General features: G+C 37.6%; 1 protein-coding gene across 2 annotated transcripts; it reads left to right on the top strand.

The window, feature by feature from the left end:
* Positions 1 to 13,176: 13,176 nt before the first annotated feature.
* Positions 13,177 to 15,906, top strand: LOC122063051 (glucan endo-1,3-beta-glucosidase-like). Of its 2 annotated transcripts, XM_042626711.1 has the most exons (3): positions 13,177 to 13,300; positions 13,723 to 13,920; positions 14,812 to 15,906. In XM_042626711.1, exons 1-3 carry the CDS (start codon positions 13,243 to 13,245, stop codon positions 15,639 to 15,641), a joined length of 1,086 nt encoding a protein of 361 aa, XP_042482645.1. In that variant the 5' UTR covers positions 13,177 to 13,242; the 3' UTR covers positions 15,642 to 15,906. The 2 variants fall into 2 exon arrangements, with proteins under 2 accessions (XP_042482645.1, XP_042482644.1); XM_042626710.1 differs by lacking the exon at positions 13,177 to 13,300 and having other exon boundaries at positions 13,438 to 13,920.
* The last annotated feature ends 6,520 nt before the right edge of the window (positions 15,907 to 22,426 follow it).

The following is a 22,426-nucleotide window of genomic DNA, read 5'->3' as shown; positions in this document are numbered from 1 at the left end:
TCGGAGTAGGACTCTAAAAGGAAAGGAGGTAGACTCGAGGAAGACTCCTCCTAGGAAAGGGGAAACCCTAAACCCTAAGAGCTATATAAGAAGGCCCGGAAGGAAGGGAGAGGTAAGCATCAATAACCACACCATTACTCCCATATTGAAAACTGTGCGGCCGATCTTAACTTGAGCGTCGGAGGATTAACCCCAGACAAAGCTCCGGGCCTCTGCTGTCTGTGCTTGTGCAGGATCAACTCATACGGGGTTTTTGGCAGCAACACTTGGGAACCTTGAGAGGCATTCTTCATATCTTCAAGAGTCTAGAAAGACAATGGTTGAAGTGCTCAAGATGCTCTAAAGCTGAATGTGGATGAAAGTTGGACCAAAAAAAGATGAATTTCGGACTTCTAAGTGTCTGCAGTCAGCCCATATACACTTTACCAAAACGGCCATAACTTCTTATAGAAAATAGTAAATGAGGCACAGTTTTTTTTTTTTTTTTTTTTTGGAAAAATAGACTTTTAGATATTTCCATCCATATATGGCACGACTTCTAATTCCTTCTGAGTTGGTTCAGGTGTCTCCATGAAGTTACCTCAAAATTTTAGACTACAACTTTTATTTTCAGCTTCTATCCTTTGGCTTGGGCTTTTGGGCTTATGAAATGAATTGTTGGTCCATTTGAAAATGCTCTTGCATCATTAAATTCCAACGAAAATTCTAGATTTCTATGAAATTATTCCATGATTAGTAGTACTCTCTAGAATTTTGGATTGAATCTTGGATTTCAAAACTGAATATCAAATTATGAATTTTAGGGGCTTATTAATACTAGGGCAAGGGTGGTGAAAGCAAAGGCTAGGTCAAATCATATATGGGTACACTCTACTTATGACATTCATGTATTCACACATGTTCTTATGCCTACAATACAACATCATTCATGTAAACCATGGTATCATAAGATGTCCTACTCACCTTGATTTTCAATAAAATACTTTCACTTCAATGGCCACTTGCCACAAATCACATGTCTCCTAATAACACATGCAAAAGACAATCAATAATTGGTCCATGGGGTGCCACACATAAAGGCCAAACCAAACCAATAGACAAGTTGCTAGTAAACAACAACTGCTTGTATAAACTATGAAGAAATGATTCTCTCATCTTTTTCGGAATTGTCTCCACACGAAGTGGGGTTGTGATCCATATTTGTAACCCAAGACTCATCACCAACTGGTTGGTCCAAGTTAACAATCACCAAAGCCTCATTTTTGGAATTACAATATTTTTTTTCTTTGTTTATTTCCAAATTTTAATTAAAAGGTTATGGTTTAAAATTGGGCCGAAAATCTACTTAATAACTACCATTGTTAAGGTCTAGCTCTCACGACATCTAACATTTTTTTTTTTTGGGATGTTTGGAGAAGTTGATTCTCTGTCACATATACCTTATCTAGATCGGTTAGTCATTTTTTTTTTCTTTTGATAAAGATTAGTCACATCTCCTGGCCATCTCATTTATTGTTTTCATGTGAACTGGTCGAAAGGATTTTGCCCAATGGTTTGATTTTTTTGTATTTTCTGATTGAAGCTCTTACCTTTTTTTTCTAAACAATTTAAGTTATGGCTGCTTTTTGGCTCAAAATGACTACGTTCCTCTTCCCTAATCAAGCTGATGTAGCGCAATCTGCGCCATGATATTTCTATCCTAGGTAGGGAACTTGGACTTGAGAGCTTTTTTTTTTTTTTAAGAAGACTTGAGAGCCTAGAAACGTGTCTCGATTTGAAAGCTGTACCAAGGGCTGCCTAAGACTTTGCAAGTTGCAACCTTGGCAAAGTCTCCATTTTTTGAGGATATAGATTTGAAAGCTGTATCAAGCTGCCTAAGACTTTACAATCTTGGCAAAGTCTAAATCTTGTAATGCAATTTTCTCTCTTGAATGTTTAATAAATTCTCCTCTTTTGCAGGCCTTTGCACTTAAAAATAAAAAATAAAAAAGAAGAAGAAAAGACAGTATTCTTGTTGAGTTATGGTAGGTTTTTTTTTTTCTTTTTTTGATAGAAGTTGAGTTGTGTAAGCCATTCTATGTATAAGTTGTAACTATCAACTAAATTTGCATGTTTTACATAAGGTAAGAGTGTAAGGAACTATCAGAAACAACTAATTTTGTTGAAAATCAACTGTACCAACAAACAAATGGAACTTTAAATGACTGATGGACAGTGTTACCCGTGGAACAAATAAACTATAGATGTTGACACAGGTGATACATTGAACTATAGATGGGGAATTGGATCAGGATCGTTTTTGGTTGATATGATCTGATATTGATCTGGATCGTATGGATCGACTTGGAGTAGATAGATTTACCCCTTATTACCCTATTCGGTTGGTATGATCTGATATTTATGTGATTTTTTTCTTTCACTAAAAATATTAAATTGTATCATTACTATATATATGTATTATATATATATATATATATATACAAGAAAAAAAATCACATAAATGCATACATATATATATAGTAAAGATAATATAAACATGAACACTATAGGATATAAATGCAAGATAAGGTAACATTCAAGAAATAATTGTGGTAAATTTAAAAGAAATGTCAGGGACATTACAATTATAAACCTTGGATTTCACGGTGTTTTTTCATTAAAAATCTGATTTTCTTGCAAACATAATATTGTATACACGAGAGATTGTGGAAATATATTGAATTTTGTTCCATGATTTGTATTATATGTACACAACAGAATTCTCTAAATGGAGCATTGATTATATAATGTTTTTTTCGCTAAAAATTCATTGTATTAAAAGAAGGGGAAAAAAGAATATACAAAGCAATATCACATTTGGAATCTGGAAAATTCTACTCCACCTTCGGCATTGCCATCAGTAGAGAAGAAACTCACAACAGAAACCAAATCACAAAAATTGGAAATAAAAACATAATACATTAAAAGAAGCGGTATCTAGGCTGAGATTGACAATCCACTTCCAACTCTATAGCAATCAGCGCAGGCCAGGATTGGATAGGAGAAGAAACTTCGAATTTTGCTGCTGTTTTTGCCAAGAAATCAGCCACAAGATTTGCTTCCCGCATACAGTGAGTGATTTTCCAGGTAAGAGAGTTCAAATAGAAGGTTAAACTCATCCACCTTTGAAGACAAACCCACGGGATTCTTCCCTTAGATATAAGCAAGACTACAGCTACTGAGTCACACTCAATCCACAAATGAGTAATACCCATATCTCTAGCAAATTCTAGCCCAGTAATAACAGCTATCATCTCGACTTCAAAATTTGTGTGGACACCAAGAAAATTTTTGAAAGACTGTAATATTTCTGAATTTTCATTCCGAAATATTCCACCCGCACCTGCTTTTCCTGGATTTCCCAAAGGGCAGCCATCTGAGTTTAGCTTCACCCATCCCCTTTGGGGAGGACACCAAAAAATTTCCATTACCTCTCTTGGTTTGTATCGCACCCTAGAGATCCCCAATCGTTTGGCACACAATAAGGAGCTAAATGAAAGAGGAGAACCTGTAGCAGCGGTCATCTGGAGGCTGATTTCACTTTTAATCATGGCAAAACAGTGTCTAGATGATTTGGAGACCCCCTCAAAAATTCTTGCATTCCTTTCCTGCCATATGACACTAGGAACCAGGGAGAAGCCACTAATCCACACCTTTTTAAAATGGAGACTCTTTGCTGTTTGTTTCCACCAAGCAGTAAGAGTAGGCATGTCCATATAAGGTTTCCATTGCACATAGAAGCCTTCACAGAAAGCTCTCCACAAACTGCGAGCAAATTCACAGTTATAAAATAAGTGAGACATTGATTCTGCCTCTTTACCACACAAACTGCACCTGGAAGCCATTTGCACTCCACGACGAGACACATTTTTATCTATTGGTAATCTATTTTGAATTAACCGCCAAGAAAAAACAGCTTGTCTTGGTTGGTTAGATGAGTTCCATATAAGAGAAAACCAACTCACTTTCTGATATTTTTCTCTATTTTCTTCCCAGGAAGATTTAATAGAGAAGATACCTGAAGAGGTCAATCGCCAAAGACATTGGTCGTTCACACCTTGGATGTGAATACGTTTAGCTTTCTCCCAAATTTCAGCAAGAACAACCGACTCCACATGAGGGAGGTCCCAGGCGGCTTGGCATATGAAATCAGAAACTTTTTTTTTTGCATCTGAGAAAAAAGCAGGGTCCAAGTTTGTCTTCTCAGCGATAGATTGATTGTCAATCCACCTATCTAACCAAAAATCATTTTTTTCCCCATTTCCCAGAATCCATTGCTCGTTCTTCGCAATAAAACTCCAAACTCTTTTCAAGCCTGGCCATATAGATGAAGACTTATATCCCCTTCGCAGCGACCCATCCTCATTGATAAAACGTTCCCTTAAAAATCTGCTTAGGAGTGAATCCTCATGTTTGATTTGCCAAGCCAGTTTACATAAATAAGCAAAATTCACTTCTCTCATCCTTCTAATTCACAGACCCCCTTTCTTTTTAGGTTTGCACACCCCTTCCCATTTCATAACAATCTTCTTTGCCATTTCCATATCACCTGACCAAATAAAATTCCTCATCCACCGTTCCACCACCTTAATAGTTTCATCCGGCCACCAGTACACAGAGAAGTTGTGTATGGGAATACCAGAAATAACTGACTTAACCAACTCAATTCTCCCAGCCATAGAGAGAATTTTTCCCTTCCACCCTGCCAACCGACCTTTATCTTATCCAGAAGAGGAAGCAAATGACCATTCTTCACTCTGCCTTTAAAAATCTCCACCCCCAAATATTTTGTAGGGAGATCAGCCACGGGAATGCCTAGAAAATCACTAATAAAATGACTTCTATGAGGGGCAATCTTCCCAAAAAATATTTTACTTTTTTCCAAGTTTATTTTCTGCCCCGAAAAAGACTGATACTTGGATAAAAACTCATGAAGATGCTTCACATACCTAGCTGAGCCATTCATAAAGATGAAAATATCATCTGCGAAAAGTAAATGTGAAGGGGTAATTGCTCCTCTAGGACCTCGGAGAGCTTTCATCTTCCTTTCCAGAATCAAGTTCTTCAGCCCCCTACAAAGAACTTCCTCTGTCAGAATAAAAAGGATTGGGGAAATAGGGTCTCCTTGCCTGAGACCACGCTCCACACCAAAGAAACCCACTGGACCTCCATTTAGCAAAATTGAAATCCTTGTTGAGAGCAACATCTGGTGGATTTTGTTGATCCAATTGGGAGAGAAACCAAATTTCTTCAAGGTTGCAAAGAGGAATTCCCAAGACAGAGAATTGTAGGCTTTCTGCACATCTAGCTTTAGACCCATACCTCCACCTCAAACGGATGAGTGCATCAGGTTTGCCAACTCTGAAGCAAGGCTTATATTTGCTGAAATAATTTTACCCCTCTGGAATGCACCTTGTTCTTCTGAGATTAATCTTGGGAGAAAGAGAGATAACCTGGAAGCAACAATTTTGGACAAAACTTTGAAGAAAAAGTTTCCCACACATATGGGACGAAACTTATCCAAACAAGAAGCACTATCAGCTTTAGGGATAAGGGTTAGGAAACAATTATTTACCCCCTTAGGAATTTTCCCTACTAAAAAGAAAGAGAAAACAGCCCTACAGAAATCATTTTCCACAATATCCCGACAACTTCTGAAAAACTGACCTGGAAAGCCGTCAGGGCCCGGAGAGCTGTCCGCATCCAGATCCCATATCGCCATCATTAATTCTTCCCTTGAGGGAACAGCATCCAAGAAAGCATTGTCTTCATTAGAAATGATTGTCGGAATTTGGTCAAGTAACTCATAGTGTGGTTCTACAGGAATTTCAGAGTGAAAATTCTTGTAAAAATCCACAATATAGTTGGCCAAATCTGATTGATCAGAAATCCAAGAACCATCTTCACGACGTAACATACTAATCTGATTTCTTGATCTTTTAATCTTCATTGAAAGATGGAAAAATTTTGTGTTCCGATCACCTTCTTTCAACCATCGTAATTTAGCCTTCTCAGATCACAGTTTTTCTTGCATCTTACTAGCATTTAAAAGGGTTGTTTTTGCATCATCTTCTTCATTAAAGAGAGCATCCGACATTCCTGAAACCTCAATAATATCCTGCACTCTTTTTAGCTCTGAAGTAGCTTTTTTCACTTCCTCATTTAGATTAGGAAAACTTTCTTTTGCCCAAGCTTTTAGCACCCCTTTCACCACCTTCAATTTCTGCGCCAAGATATAAATGGGGCAGCCACCCACATGTTGAGACCAGGCTTGCTTCACCACCGACTGAAAGCTATCATCTTCCATCCAAAAATTATGAAATCGAAACGGAATGTTGCTAGGCTTTTGGATCATGTTTGAATGGATCAAGATGGGAGTGTGATCAGATCACGTTTGTATTACATGATTCTTATACCTCACGAGTTTTTGGTCTGTGCATATTTTTAAAAACACTAATTTACGTAAATTTACTGTTTTGATGTATGAGATGCGTTGTTTGTTGTGGTAATGATGCTTTACATTATCGGCCTTGATTGAGGAGGAATGTGAGACTTTCTTGATCATTGCTTCATTATATATAGTTGTTGTTTTGATGACTTTTGTAAAAATTAAAACTGATTTCATATTTACATAGATATTGACTAGGGTGGAATAAGAGTATTGATCACACTTGAATTCCGAACTTGTTTATAATTATATATATATATATATATATATATGTTTTTAGATGACTTTATTATTGTTGTCTGTCTTATCAACATTGGCGTTATAATGTTGGGGTGAGGATTGGTTCATTGAACTTTTCATTAGTAGAACTGTGGACTACTAGATGATGCAACCTACCCTCGACAAGATCTAACAATTGTTACTTGACCTTTGGGAGGTATAACTTGGTCTTTGGGAGGTTGGCCACTAAATAACTTCTACGAGTTTTTGTATGATGAGTGGAGACAATGTGGTACTGTGATGCATTGGCCATTCATGGATGATATTGTGAATTTGTTGTTTAGTTCCTTTAGAGTCATCATATGTACTTATGTAACGATATACATATAGCAATGTAAGTATGTGTGATATGTTTATTCTTTTATTTTCTTAAAATTTTTTATGTGATACTATATATGTCTTTCTTGTAAAAAATAATCATGAGAACACATGCAAGTTTTCTAATATATATATATCACATTTTTATTGATCATATGTCAAATTTCATTATCCAACTCAATCATATGTCCCAACTTATAATAAACTTTACTTATATATTTTAATTTGTTGATCAAGTATGCTCATTTTTATCTATAATTAAAAAAAAAAAAAAAAAAATCATTTTGACTTTTCACTAAGTTTCCTTTTTTTTTTTTTTTCTTTTTTACTGTGCCAAGGTGGGCAGCCATTGATTGAGCACCCAAAGGGGAAGCGATCAAGAAAGGGGTCCTTTTGCTTGTCATTTTTGTTCTTTTAAACACAGGCATAGGTACTATCAATCGACCAAATTGATTGTCCACATGTAATCAAGAGTCTATTTGTGTTGAAATTCTGCACATTTTGGTCTCCAACCAAAGTTTGAGAAGATGAAAATTGAGGTCGAGATCGGCTTGGATTGGATATAAATACATAAATATCCATTGATTTATTATATATTATTTATTATTTTTAATTTTTTGTCCATATTGATCCATTAATAATATTTGATGTCGGTCAACAATTCAGATACACTGTAATGATGGATTGATATCAATTCACCCCACCCCCATGAAAATTCACTCCAATTGGAAGCACCCATGTTCTCTCTCTCTCTCTCTCTCTCTCTCTCTCTGTAACGACCCAAACCCCTAATAGGGTAATAGGTACTGCCCTCATGGGCGACAACCAAATGATCAGAAAAATAAAATTAATATCTCATAGATTACCCATATAAATTCATAAATTTACTACACAAATTGAACAAATACAACGGAAAGCGTTCATAAATAGGAAATTAAACTAAAGTTCATAATCCATCAACTGACTATCATATGTTTGGTGGCTTCAAATAAAACCTCAATAAGTCTATTATAATTGTTTTTAACTCAACTACTAATATAAAATAGAACTCATCTTCTCTTCACATCCATCTATGCTCTACCAACATATGCTTACTGATCTGCAGAGGAGAAATGGTGGGTGAGATTTACAAGCCCTGTGAGGGAAATCATGTCATACTAGAAAACAAAAATATGCATACTGGTGAAAACATAATATTGGCGTAGTCATGAAATCTATAAAACATAGGCATACTTCCATTCTAAAATATGTAAATACGGATAAAAAAAATATTTTTCTAAATCTTTCATAAATAATTTCACATGATCATTACAAATAACAATAAAGTCATTTATATTCTTAAAATCCTAAGGCATGTCAATTATCATATGAACTACCCAATGCATCATGATAGTGAGGACACACTGCTGATTTACACGACTGTCTATCCAGAGCCCTTTGATGGGACTTTGAAGTCCTTTGATGGGGTTGGCCGGCATATCCTGTCATTTCCAACCCCTTTGATGGAAATCCCATGCCCTTTGATTGGAACCCCGAGCCCTTTGATGGGGTAGACATGCCCTCACTCAATACTTAAACCCCTACTGAAAAGGATAGTAGCCATATAGGGTTCTTTCTACTGTTCATTTTTTTTTCTTTCATTGCTTTCCCTTCAGTCCATTTTGTCCTTCCCAAGCCCTTTGATGGTAATTTTGAGCCCTTTGACGGAGTGGACATAGATGGATCGCCAGTTTGCCTTCATTCTCTATCATTCAATAAGAATATTGTCATTCTTTTGAGGCCATTTCATCATTCTTAATATTCTATAAATTCATGTATTTCATTCCTTAAAGAAAATCACGAGGCGATATCATTATACTCGTAAGTGCATAAAATATAAATGCTAAAACATGAGATGTTGTAAATGTTCATGAGATGCATATAAAACAATGTCGTCATATTGATAAAAACATAAGCATGTCAAGATATGAAATGTGGTAAAGAGTCAACGATATGACAAAGTTCCACTCACCTGTGTCTCTACTATGATCAGGATCCTGATCAATGACTAGCTTGTAAGAGTGCTTACCTTACATTTCATTAAAGCCCCTACTCAGGCTTATTTTTTTATATAACTCTCTTTCTCCTATAAAAATTTAAAATATTCAAATTATCCTTAATTTTCCTTGTTAACTAATTAGTCCTTTTTTTCATTAACAAAAGTGGGACCCATTCATGATCTTTTTTTCTTTTTTTTTGCTAAAAAACAAAATTTTATTAAAAAAAAGGAAAAAGGAAAATACAACTCAAACAAACCTGATATACAAAGCCCCACCTTCGGCATGGCCATCAATAGGGGAGAATAAATCAGAAAAAAAAATAAGAAAATTGAAACCGAGCTCTCGAGTCATGATCATGAGCAATCTCAGATCTGATATTGGATGGGAAAGTAATATTTGAGTCTGAAGATCTTGATTTTGCTACACCCTTGGCAAGGAAATCCGCCACACCATTTGCTTCACGAAAACAATGAGAGAATTTTAGTTTATAGAATCTAAGAAGCACTTAATTGAAATCCAATCTTGGGTTGCATACCATGGAATAGATTGGTTTTGAATCGCTACCACCACTGCTGCTGAGTCAGATTCAATCCAAAGCGCACCAACATGCAGCTCCTTGGCTTTGAGAACTCCTTTTATCAGGGCTTTAAATTCATCATAGAAATTTGTTTGGATCCCTAAGTACATCTTAAAAGACCCCACAACAATACCCCTGTGATTTCTTAGAACACCTCCCACTCCAGCTCTTCTTGGGTTTCCCAAGGAGCATCTATCCACATTCAATTTCATATACACCCCAAAAGATTTACACTAGAAAACCTCCAACATCAATAGGGCCTTACCAGTTGAAGTAGAAAGACCAAGTTCGCGATAGCATAAATGATCCGCTGGCTGCCTGATCACTCCAGACAAAGTGAAGCTTGCTTCCTGCAAATCCCTTATGATCTTCTCGAAAAGAATGACTTTAAAGTTAGAATTCCCATCATGATGATGATCATTCTTTTCCCTCCATATATTGTCTGCTACTACAATAAATCCCATTGACCAAGGGTCGCAAACAGAAATTACTCTCCGCTTTCTGATCCACCAGAGAGATAGCTAGTTGATTTCATTAGGATTTGGTCAGGATAAGCCAAAGCGGTCAATAAACATTTTCCAATGGGAAACCGAGAAGTAATGACCTGTAAATATATGCTTAAAAGATTTAGTGTCCAAACCATATAAACTATATTTTGAGACAATAGATACTCTCTTGCTAGAGATGATATCATCCTTTGGAAATTTCTTGTTCATGAGGCACTATCCAAAACTAGATTGCCTTGATTGCAAAAAATTTCCCTAGACAAGAGAAAACCAGGGACCTTAGGATTTCTTCTTCTTATCTCATTCCATTGCAAAGAAAGAGGAAAAAAAACCAGAAGTATTGGCACTCCAAATACATCTGTCCTCCACATCATGTTGGGGCAACCTAATCAACCAAATAGCAAAGAATGTATTTCTAAGCACATTTGATCTGACATCAGGTATACTCCAATTGTAGTTTTTGATTATTTCAAACACATTTAGAGAGGAATGACTCAGAGAAGCAAGAGATTGGCCATCTAAATTTGTTGACGAATTTTCTCCCGGCCAAATGTCATTTCAAAGACTGATGTTCTCACCATTTCCCACAATCCATCTCTCTTTACTAGCAATAAAAGGGCTACACTTTATGAATACCTGGCCAAATCGATGATGACTTGTAAGATTTTTTAGGAAGCCCGTTACTTAGAAATCAAGCTTTGAAAAATCTACTGATGACTGAATTCCAATGCTTTATGTTCCAAACTTACTTACATAGAAGAGATTTATTAATGTCTCGGAGTCTACGAATATCCAGACCATCTTCTTCCTTAGGCTTGTTGACAATCACTGCTTTAGATGAATCCACATTTCCTGACCGGATGAAATTCCTAATCCATTTTTCCATCAAATTGATTAAGGAGGAGGGCCACCAGTACAGAGAGAAATTATGCCCTGGCATTCCCAGAACAATAGAGAGAACCAGCTGCACTCTACCAGCCATAAAGATGAGCTTTCTCTTCCAACCCGACAAGCGCTCTCTGATTTTATCCAATACAGGCATTAAGAACTGATTCTTGACTCTCCCTTTAAAACTTTGTACTCCAAGATATTTAGTAGGAAAATTGTAAGAATTAATGCCCAAAGTCTCTAGAATGCCAAGCTTCCTTGAAGGAGAAATTTTCCCCAGAAAAAATCTTACTCTTCTCTAAATTCACATGCTGCCCCAAAAATTCTTGATACTTCTTCGAGAAATCATTTAGATTTCTAACATAATTATGGAAGGATTCATAAATATGAAAATATCATTTGCAAAAAATAAATGAGTAGCAACCAACTCACCTCTTGGCCCATGCAGAGCTTTGATTTTCTTATCTTGCAATAATTTCTTCAAGCCTCTACATACAACCTCTTTTGCCATAATGAAAAAAAATATGAGAGATTAGGTCACCTTGATGCAGACCACGCTCCACCCTAAAATATCCCAGCAACCCTCCATTAATTTCTTCTTCTTCTTCTTCATCATCATTGTCTTCTATTTTTGCAGAAGCATCCATCGCTATATAACACAGCAACAATCCCATTCTTCTTTGCTTTTTTATTTACCTTTTTCCATTTCTTTCCACAAAAATAATTTGATGATGAAAAAAGTGAGGAAAATCGATAATCTTTAGAATCAAACACTACATAGATACCGAGAAATGTAATAGAGAAGATTTATGGAGATGTGGTCCTGGCTTGGTCATCATCCTCATCCAGTGATCATCCATGCCATATTATTTATTTTCACACAAAATATGCATATATACATAACAGACAACGATATGATCCAAACCAAATGATTTAGTGTGAAGGAGACCGGTGTAGATAGATAAAGCTTCGCCCACCACAATCGAGTTGAAGATAACATGCTCAGAGACAGCCACTATTTGAGTGCCAAATTTATCCCATAATATATACCCAATACCCCCCATACGAGCTTTCTTTTGGGGGAGTTACATCATGATTTAGTTCATAAAACCTTCGGAAGAAGGCTCCCAGGAACCTGCTTGCAGGGGAGAAATAAAATGTAGCAATGATCCCCTTTGGTAATTTCTCTCTCTTAGCTTCATTAATTTCCAGAAAATATTGTTCTGCATGCTTTATAAAGGTTTGACTCAACCATATGGCTCGCCTTGTATTAGAATTTCCCGGTGTATTTTAAACTATTAAATCTGTTTTGCTCATTTTCACTCTAATTTTGACATTTTAACCAAGGTTTCTCCATGAGTTTTCCCATGTTGAAGAGTCTATTCTACTAAAATTTTACACATGGATAGGAGTTTAAGGATCCCACTCGGTGCTCAAATTTTAGCACCTTATATAACATGCAAGCCCCCCAAATATAATATATGGCACGTGTGTTGATGATTATAATTTCATGTATGTTCCAAAGGACATTAACTATTTGATTCCTTGGCTAGGAAGGCCTTGTTTCGAAGTATACTATATAACAATTTTGTCCCTTTCTGATGCAAGTAAGATCAATATTGTCCTCCCTCATAAGCTCTTCATCTTCTTTGAATGAATTCTCATCAATCGAAAACAAATAGAAATGCAAGAACCATGGATGACGTGGAAATTACTTAAACAATATTTTCAAGTGAACTGCTCTGTGAACTGCCCTATGCTGGAATACCTTTCTTTAAAATGGTTCATATAAATTTCTACCAAAAAATAAAAATGGTTCATAGAAATCATACAAAGCCATTTCGGATACATGAGGAGTCTCCATCGGCCATCCATTACTGATTAGTGTATTTAAGAAGGCCAAAGCTGTAAGGGAGGCTTGAAAAAAAAAAAAAGTCAATATAGGCAACCAGGAAATGCTGTGGTTATCTTTGCTCTATCTCATTAACAAAAAAATAAAAAATCTTTGCTCTAATTCTCCCTACATAAGGGTGTCATTAAAATGGGATTAATTGGATACCTCCGTAGAGTCTGAATTCTTCCTCTTCCTCTTCCTCTTCCTCTTCCTCTTCCTTATACGCTTGAAAGAAGAGCAGTCCTCGTATAGATATGGATGCCACGCCACTAATTCTTGTTGGGCTGCTAATGGTCTGCCTAAATAGAACAGGTTTTCCTCTCTCTCTCTCTCTAATAAATCAGTTGCAAATAGAAGTGTGTATAACTAGATGCAAGGAAGCATGGAGCCCTTAACCGACAATTCTCCTTTCCGCAAGGAAGAACATGAAATTCTTTTACCTTTACCCAGGGACAGGAAATCGGATCTAGCCATAAGAAGAATGGATGGTATAAATAGATTTCAAAAGGAGTCTTACAGGGCAACGGCTTGGGCTAGGAGACTCTCCTAACGCTTTGTTTTTTTCCTCATAGAAGTGTGTATAGGGATCATGAAACCCTTAACCATGTATGTGTGTGTGTGTGAGGGAGAGAGAGAGAGAGAGAAGAGAGAGAGATGGTCACTTCAGGCTTCCAAAGTAGCATCTGTAGTTCCAATCAAGAATCAACTAATCGTTGTACAATCTAACATTGCAGGGGCACAATCAGGTGTTTGTTGTGGAATGTCTGGTGACAATTTACCATCTCCAAAAGAAGTTGTGGATCTCTACAAATCCCAAAACATCACAAGGATGAGACTCTTTGGTCCAAACCAAGAAATTTTCCAGGCCCTCAGAGACACCAACATTGAACTCATCTTGGGTATCCCAGAATCTGACCTTGAAGGCATAGCAAGTAGCAATAAACAAGAAATGCTAGATATCATGATGGTGCAGCTCTTCATTATAAACATATTTTTGCTTGAGTGAAAGGAGAAATTTGTATGATTTCTAGTGTACATCTTGGGAAACCCCTTTCCATCCCGGATCTAATATGTGCTAGAAGAATAGGAATTCCTCGGGTAACAAGAACTCGTAGAGAGATTATTGAAGTTCAATGGTGTCTTCCATTTCCAGGATGGATTAAGCTAAACACTGATGGATGCTCCTTGGGTAATCCAGGGAAGGCCGGAGCAGGCGGGATTTTCAGAAACGAGAAGGGGGACAGCCTTTTGAACTACAGAGAATATGTCGGTATCAGAACAAATTTTGAAGCGAAATTTTTGGCAGTGATCGCTGGTCTTGAACAGGCAAAGATAAATGGTTTTCAGCATCTTTGGATTGAATGCGATTCTACGGCAGTGGTAATCCTTCTTTCTAAAGGTTTAGTTCCATGGTTTGCTCTACAACGATGGAGGAGTCTGTTATCTTACCAGAATTCAATAAATTGGAAGGTGACGCATTGTTACCGGGAGGCAAATGTGATTGCTTATTTTTTGGCAAAGTCATCAGCGATATTTGAAGTGTCGTATCCAGTGGAAGCTTGGCCTCGGTTGGTTTCAATGGAATTGGAATTGGATGCTAACCAACGTCTAAGATATCGCTTTATGAACTTATAGATTTTTAGTTCGACTAAGATTTAAGGGGGCCTTTTCCTGCTGATGGCAATGCCGAAGGTGGGGCTGGTCAAATTTTATCTTAGTCAATTTCTTGTATGATGGTGGTGATATCTTCTTTTTCTTTTATATTGGGATGTACATTCTTTATTTCTTCTTAATACAACAAATCTTTAGCGAAAAAAAAAAAAGTAGCAATCTTTCCACTGCAATTGATTGGGTCAACACCAATATAATAGCCTACTACCCTAGTGTTAGATTCCTATATATTGCTAATGGAAATGAAGTAAGTCCCATTACTAATAGCAATGCCCAATTCTTTCTCCCTGCAATGCAAAATATTTATGACCAAATTGCACCAGCAGGCCTAGACAACCAAATCAAGGTATCCACTATTGTTAGTGCCCAAATCCTTGGAACCTCAAACCCTCCCTCTAAAGGGGCATTCAGGGATGATGTAGGTTCCTTTATAAACCCTATTATTCTCTTCCTTGTCCAAAAAGGTTCACCACTACTTGCAAATGTATATCCCTACTTCAGTTACAGTGCTGACCAACAAGGCATCAGTCTTTCCTATGCTTTGTTTACATCTCAGTCAATTGTGGTACAGGATGGTAAGCTTGGATATCGAAACCTTTTCGATTCCATAGTGAACACTTTGTATTCAGCTCTCGAGAAGCTCGGAGCATCCACCATTGAGATTGTTGTATCAGAGAGTGGTTGGCCATCTGAAGGAGGCACTGGAGCGTCAATGGAAAATGCAAGGGTTTATAACTCAAACCTCCTTCAACATATGAAGGGTGGTACTCTGAAAAGGCCAGGAAAGGAGGTAGAGACTTATGTGTTTAACATGTTTGATGAGAATGATTATAAACATTTTTGGGGCCTATATCTTCCTAATAAACAACCCAAATATGGATTTAATTTCAGTTCTCCTCCTACAAATAGCCCCCCATCTGAATCAAATAAACCCAACTGCATCAATTACTATATCACCTTGCATTACCCTTCGCCAATTTAACATCTAATTATCAAGCCACCGATGGTCTAGTGATGAAACAAGTCCGTCCTTCCAAAGTCTATGCAACATGAGGCCGAGCGCTGCGACGTCAGTAATGCAATTCTACTTCTTCTTAGAGGCCTTTCGTGGAGGAGGATTTGGTGTTGTAATTTCATAGAAGAACTCAAGAATGTAAGCAATATACTGGACAACATGTTGTCTTTTTTGTTTATTTTCTCTGTTATTTTGAAGGGTCCTTTTAAGCGTTACTATGCCTAATCAAGAATAACGCTTCACTATTTGCTATGTGGCAATACATGGGTAGTCCATGTGATAAAGGGCCTCCCATTCATCTCAATAGCCAATTTTTAGTACAAAATAAGCTACGAAATTTTTTGAACTCTGATTCAAAGTTTTAGTCAAATTATCAAAATGTCATTATACGGAAATGAATAAAATGACATCGTTACAAATATACTTCACTAGCCCATAGAGATGGAAAGAAAACCTGTCCTTTTGGACTGGGCTGAGATTGATTCCTATCAGGCCCAACTTGTCTAGATTGGCCAATCCGCTGATACTTCCCTTTCATAGTTCGATTATTTCAACCATCTATATTGATATATATCTAATGCTATGATATTGTGCTTGAAAAGCCCGGCCCTTATAAAAAATTCTCATGATCTGTGCAGCTATATAATTGGGTCAGGACAAAATAATTGGGCTCAAATGATTAGAAGTTGAATGGGCTGGGCCATGACAACATAGATCAGCTAGCCTGGTAAACCCGATCTTCTGGGACACCCAAGCCAGATTTTTTTTTTTTACCAAGGTGCGACGTTCTCAACTTAGATTGCAGATGCACAGATGAGGAATCGAACATGAGACCATGCGCCTATTCACACAATCCCCAATTCACCCTAACCATCTGAACAACTCACGGATGGATCCAAGCCAGAGTTGAAGCAATACTAATCCTTCATGACAGAGTTGGATGACAGAATTGAATAAAACTTCTCAAAATTAGTTTATTCTTCGTTCATCATGTTTATTTTGAGAGGGATCCTTTAGGTTTTGGTTGGTTTCAAGGGAAGTGGGGAAAGGGAAGTGAAGGATTGGGGATTGTTACCTGGTTGCATGGTATCCATACCAGAGCCTAGACAAATGGGAAAGCATGCATAGGTATCCACTCAGAGAGCAAGGGCGTCATTGCATGACACTCTGTGCAAGGGCATAGGGAGGCACGCCAGGATAGCGATCTTTTCCCCATATTTGAAATACTTGTAAAGTACATTTCACTTCATAGAGAAATATTTGTATTTCTTCTGCAATCAAACATCCAAAGTGACATTTACTGTAAAATGTATTTTATTTCCCCTAAAAATATTTTCATTTTTCTTACAACCAAACGAAACCTAAGTGTATGTATCACTTGCAATGACGAAGTATTCGAACGCATTCATTTATTTATTTTTACAAAAGTACCAAATATATTAAAAACAATGATTCTATTTTTTTGCTAAGGTCAGCAAATATATTATTAAAAAAAAAAAATAGAAGTTTACAAAAGAGCCTTTAGATCTTTGTTCCACCTTCGGCATAGCCATCAGCAGAAAAAAAAAACAACGATTCTACATCCATAGTAACATTTTCTTAACTTTTAACAACCTAGATATATGTGCTAAGTTTGGCACAGCCGATAATAAAATCATATCCTGTTCCACCATAGTTACAGATTGGAAATTTTTCTAAAAAAAAAAGTAAAGGAAAAAAAAAAAAACACTACTTGGTCATGTGTCCTTTGCACCTGAGGAAGAAGCAGTGGACGAAGGCCGGAATAGCCCAACAAGCACCTCCAAGCACTAGGAACAAGTTGAGCAGAGAGACAATTTTATGATGCTCCAGGAGAGCATTTATGAAAGAATGAATGTGAAAACAAATGCCTAATTGGAAGATTTCCTCATAGAGGTAAAACTCCTCATTGCTCTCAATGCATGCCCTCTAGTCAGAAGCAGGAAACCTAAGCTTAACTGAAGGAGGGATATGGAATTGTTTCCTAATGAAAGCTAGATCATGATTCACCAGGCTATAGTCTGCTTCAATTGAACTTGGATCTCTCCTAGACCATGACCTCTTGTAACAATCTCACACCATTCATTGGGTGTGGGTCCCCAATGGATGGTGTGCCCACTAGATGGTGTGAGATTGTTGCAGGAGGTCATGGTCTAGGAGAGGATCTGGCCTCCACTCTTAGGGCTTCTAATTCTGAGGCTGGATCGGCCTCAACCACGGCTTTACTTTGCCACTTCCTTGAAGTTCGCCATGAGTCATGATTTTCTGGATGAAGAGAGGTAGAGCCCTTAGAGTTGCTAACCTTAAAGAAGGGGGGGAATCTGAATTGGAAGGCGGAAAGGATGTGAGATGGGACATCTCAAGTGAACCAGTGAATTGTGATAGTAGAAGACAACTGGGCACAATGAACCAAAGTGGTGATCCAAGCCAAACTCTCAAGTCGCCCTAGTACTTTGAGTCGAGCTACATAGACTGAGGTGGTGATGATAGGCAAAACCACAGGTCCTCAGTCAAGTTTAAGCCTACATCGAACGAGCTGTCATGACCATAAGAAAAGATGAAGAGAAGAAGGGAAGAACTTCTTACTCCTTCAAATCCATTAGGACCCGAGGGATTAGGGGACATCTGATACGCATAAAATAAATCCACCAATGGATGATTGATATGTGAAAGAAGAAAATTGCAAACCGAGACTAGGTTAATGCTATCATAATTTTTTGGGATTCTCCATAAATGTAACTCTGAGAGGGACAAAAATTTCCATTTAACTTTGATAGGGACAAGTTTCATTTTTTGCCTCCTATTCAGATTAGGGTTTCACTACACTCATCCTATAAATATAAGGTAGGACCCAACTTGTGGTAAACACAATTTATTACTCTCTACCTATTGGTCTTTCAAATCCCATCTCATATTATTGTTGTTGCTCGGATTTCTGATTTAGGCATCGGAGAGTCCCACTTGGAGTCTGCTAGCTCCAACCCTCTCTCGTACCCAATTCTTAATTTTTGATTCCTAGAGTATAGGTGACCCCAACGGCAAGACATGTTAGATTTCAGCCGCAACAATTTACCATTTCCACAAGAAGTTGTGGATCTATAAATTTCCTAAATTCCCAAGGATGAGAATTTATTATCCAAATCAAGCAACTCTCCTCGCCCGCAGAGAATCCACCATTGAAACTTATGTTGGATTTCCCAAACTTAGATGTTCAAGGTATAACCAACACCAATTCAACTGCAATTGATAACAAGAATGTACTAGCCTACTCGCCTGGTATCAGATTTTGCCATATTTGTGTTGGAAATATAGTAAGACCCAATAGTAGCAATGGCAAGTTCGTTTTTATGGTAATGCAAAATATGATGGGGACGTTAAGGAGACCCACGAGGCTCAGAAGCTTTAAGATTGCCCCAGTTATGGCTTCTCCCTCCTTGCCTACAAGAAATGGAAGCCCCACCACCGCTAGTAGAACCCTCTCTGGAGCCCCTCCCTTTCTTTCTTCTTTCATCTTCTCTATCTTTTTCTCTGTTCCTTACTCCATAAAAGTTTGGAGTTTATTCTTTGAAAGAGAGGAGGACAAAAACGACCTTCTCTGTTTTTACTCTTCCCCCTACCTGACTAGCTCTCTTATCTTCTATTTTTGTTGTTGCTAAGAACAGCTCTTCTAGAGCTGCTGACCTAACTCTTTTAACTCTTGAAACCCAGTGAAAAGATTTGAATATTTTTTTATGATTCAAAACGAGTTTTTATTAGCTTCTTCTCCTATAGAAATGATTGAAGCTAAGATTTTTGTTGGTTTTGGAGATTTAGAGCTTTTATTTAATCTCTTTTTATGATTTTTTAGGACTGATCCACACTTGGAGTACATTTATTCTCTCTCTCTCTCTCTCTCTCTCTCTCTCTCTCTCTCTCCAATAGTTCTTATCATTTAAGTGGACCAATTTAATATTCTTCATAACCTATAGAATTCTAATATTCTGGAAGGAAGTTGGAAGTGGAGGACCTTATAACTGGTGAGATATTTCCTTGAAAAACAGGGTCTCCATCGGCCATCAGTTACTTATCTCGACTTCACCAAAAAGTCTCTAAAGGCAACCGGAAACGCTTATCTTTGCTCCACCTCTCCCTGTATAAGGTTCACTACAACGACTTGTTGAGATTCATCCGTAGAGTTCGAGTTTTTCTTCCTCTTCTTCATATGCACGAAGGAAGAACAGTCCTCATATAGAAATGGATCCACTGCTACTTTTTGTTGGGCTGTTACTGGCCTGCCTAAACAAAACAGGTCTCTCTCTCTCTCTCTCTCTCTCTCTCTCTCTCTCTCTCTCTCTCTCTAACACAAACAAACATAAATGGTTAAGGGTTCCATGCTCTCTTGCATCTCTTAGCATCGATGAAAGTAGATTCATTATTTTTTCACTCATGAATTAGTGCACATCTTACCCGATCTTCTTCTTCCATAATAGTACCGAACAATAGTATTTATTAGAGTAGATACATGAATCACTTCAAATAGAAGGCCAAGTAGGTCTATTGGTCCGAGTGGAGAGGAAAAAAATATTTCGGGAGATATCCATTTTCTTGGAGAAATTTTATCTCAGCACAGTGGTATCTTCATAGACCAGAAGGGGGGGAAAAGATTCACATACACATACGTGATTAAGGGTTCCATAATGCTCCCTTGCATCTCCTAGCTTGGATTCGGAATGTCCATACACTTCTATTTGCATCTGATTTGTGTGTCTGTATGGAGAGAGNAAAAAAAAAAAACGTATATATTAATTTCATTTCAATAACGAGAATGCATTGCATACTACTACTACTACTATTATAATTTTTTTTTTCGCTAAAGATTCGTTGTATTAAGAAGAAATAAAGAATGTACATCCCAATATAAAAGAAAAAGAAGATATCACCACCATCATACAAGAAATTGACTAAGATAAAATTTGACCAGCCCCACCTTCGGCATTGCCATCAGCAGGAAAAGGCCCCCTTAAATCTTAGTCGAAATAAAAATCTATAAGTTCATAAAGCGATATCTTGGACGCTGGTTAGCATCCAAATCCAATTCCATTGAAACCAACCGAGGCCAAGCTTCCACTAGATACGACACTTCAAATCTCGCTGATGATTTTGCCAAAAAATCAGCAATCACATTTGCCTCCTGGTAACAATGCGTCACCTTCCAATTTATTGAATTCAGGTAAGATAACAGACTCCTCCATCGTTGTAGAGCAAACCATGGAACCAAACCTTTAGAAAGAAGGATTACCACTGCCGTAGAATCGCATTCAATCCAAAGATGCTGAAAACCATTTATCTTTGCCTGTTCAAGACCAGCGATCACTGCCAAAATTTCCGCTTCAAAATTTGTTCTGATACCGACATATTCTCTGTAGTTCAAAAGGATGTCCCCCTTCTCGTTTCTGAAAATACCGCCTGCTCCGGCCTTCCCTGGATTACCCAAGGAGCATCCATTAGTATTTAGCTTAATCCATCCTGGAAATGGGAGACACCATCGAACTTCAATAATCTCTCTACGAGTTCTTGTTACCCGAGGAATTCCTATTCTTCTAGCACATATCAGATCCGGGATGGAAAGGGGTTTCCCAAGATGTACACTAGAAATCATACAAATTTCTCCTTTCACTCGAGCAAAAATATGCTTATAATGAAGAGCTGCACCATCATGATATCTAGCGTTTCTCTCCATCCAGACAGCATATGGGATAAGAATAAAACCACAAAGCCACACAGTTGAAAAGGTTAAAGTCTTCCCTTTTCGTTTCCACCATGCTAAAATGTCCCCCCATTTATCAAGGGGCTGCCACCTTATACCGAATAAATCACAAAAAGAATTCCACAGAGATTGGGTGTACTCACAATGAATAAATAAATGAGGGATAGATTCTTCTGCGTGACCACACAAAATGCACCTAGAAGGCATCATCACACCCCTTCTGCGCACCTCCTCATCCGTGGGTAACCGATTATGAGCAAGCCTCCAACCAAACACAGCTTGACGAGGCTGAATCTTGGATTTCCATAAAATAGAAAACCAAGGGAATTTCTGATTTTTCCCCCTTATCTCCTCCCACGCTGATCGCAAAGAGAATGCCCCAGAATTTGACAGCTTCCAATGACATATATCCTCCATAGGCGATAAAGAAATTCTTTTTGCCTTCTCAAAGGACTCAGCAAGAAATTTCAAAGAAACATTTGGAAAAGACCACTCACCATTTCGATTAAGATCTGCCAGTCGCATAGTCCTCCCTATGAACATTTCCTGCTCCAAATTAGAAGACTCCGCCAGGGAAGAATTTTCTAACCATTTATCTGTCCAAAACATGATTTTTTCCCCATTTCCCACTGTCCATCTTTCCATGTCCGACATGAATTTCCACACCCTCTTCAGCCCCGGAAAAATGGAGGAAGATTTATATCCCTTCCTGAGAGAGCCATCTTTCTGAACAAATCTTGCTCTAAAAAATTTGCTCATAATATTGTCTTCATGTTTAATCTGCCAGGCGAGCTTGCATAAACAAGCTTTATTAACCTCTCTCAGTTTTCTGATACCCAAACCGCCCTCATCCTTGGGCTTACAAGTGTTCTCCCATTTTATCACAATTTTTTTCCCCACCTCCATTTGACCCGACCAGATAAAATTTCTCATTCACTGCTCTACAGTTTTAATAATGGACTGGGGCCACCAATAAACTGCAAAATTA

Source organism: Macadamia integrifolia, unplaced genomic scaffold, assembly GCF_013358625.1.
Source record: "Macadamia integrifolia cultivar HAES 741 unplaced genomic scaffold, SCU_Mint_v3 scaffold1186, whole genome shotgun sequence".
Classification (NCBI taxonomy): Eukaryota; Viridiplantae; Streptophyta; class Magnoliopsida; order Proteales; family Proteaceae; genus Macadamia; species Macadamia integrifolia.
This window is presented reverse-complemented; position numbering and strand designations above follow the sequence as displayed.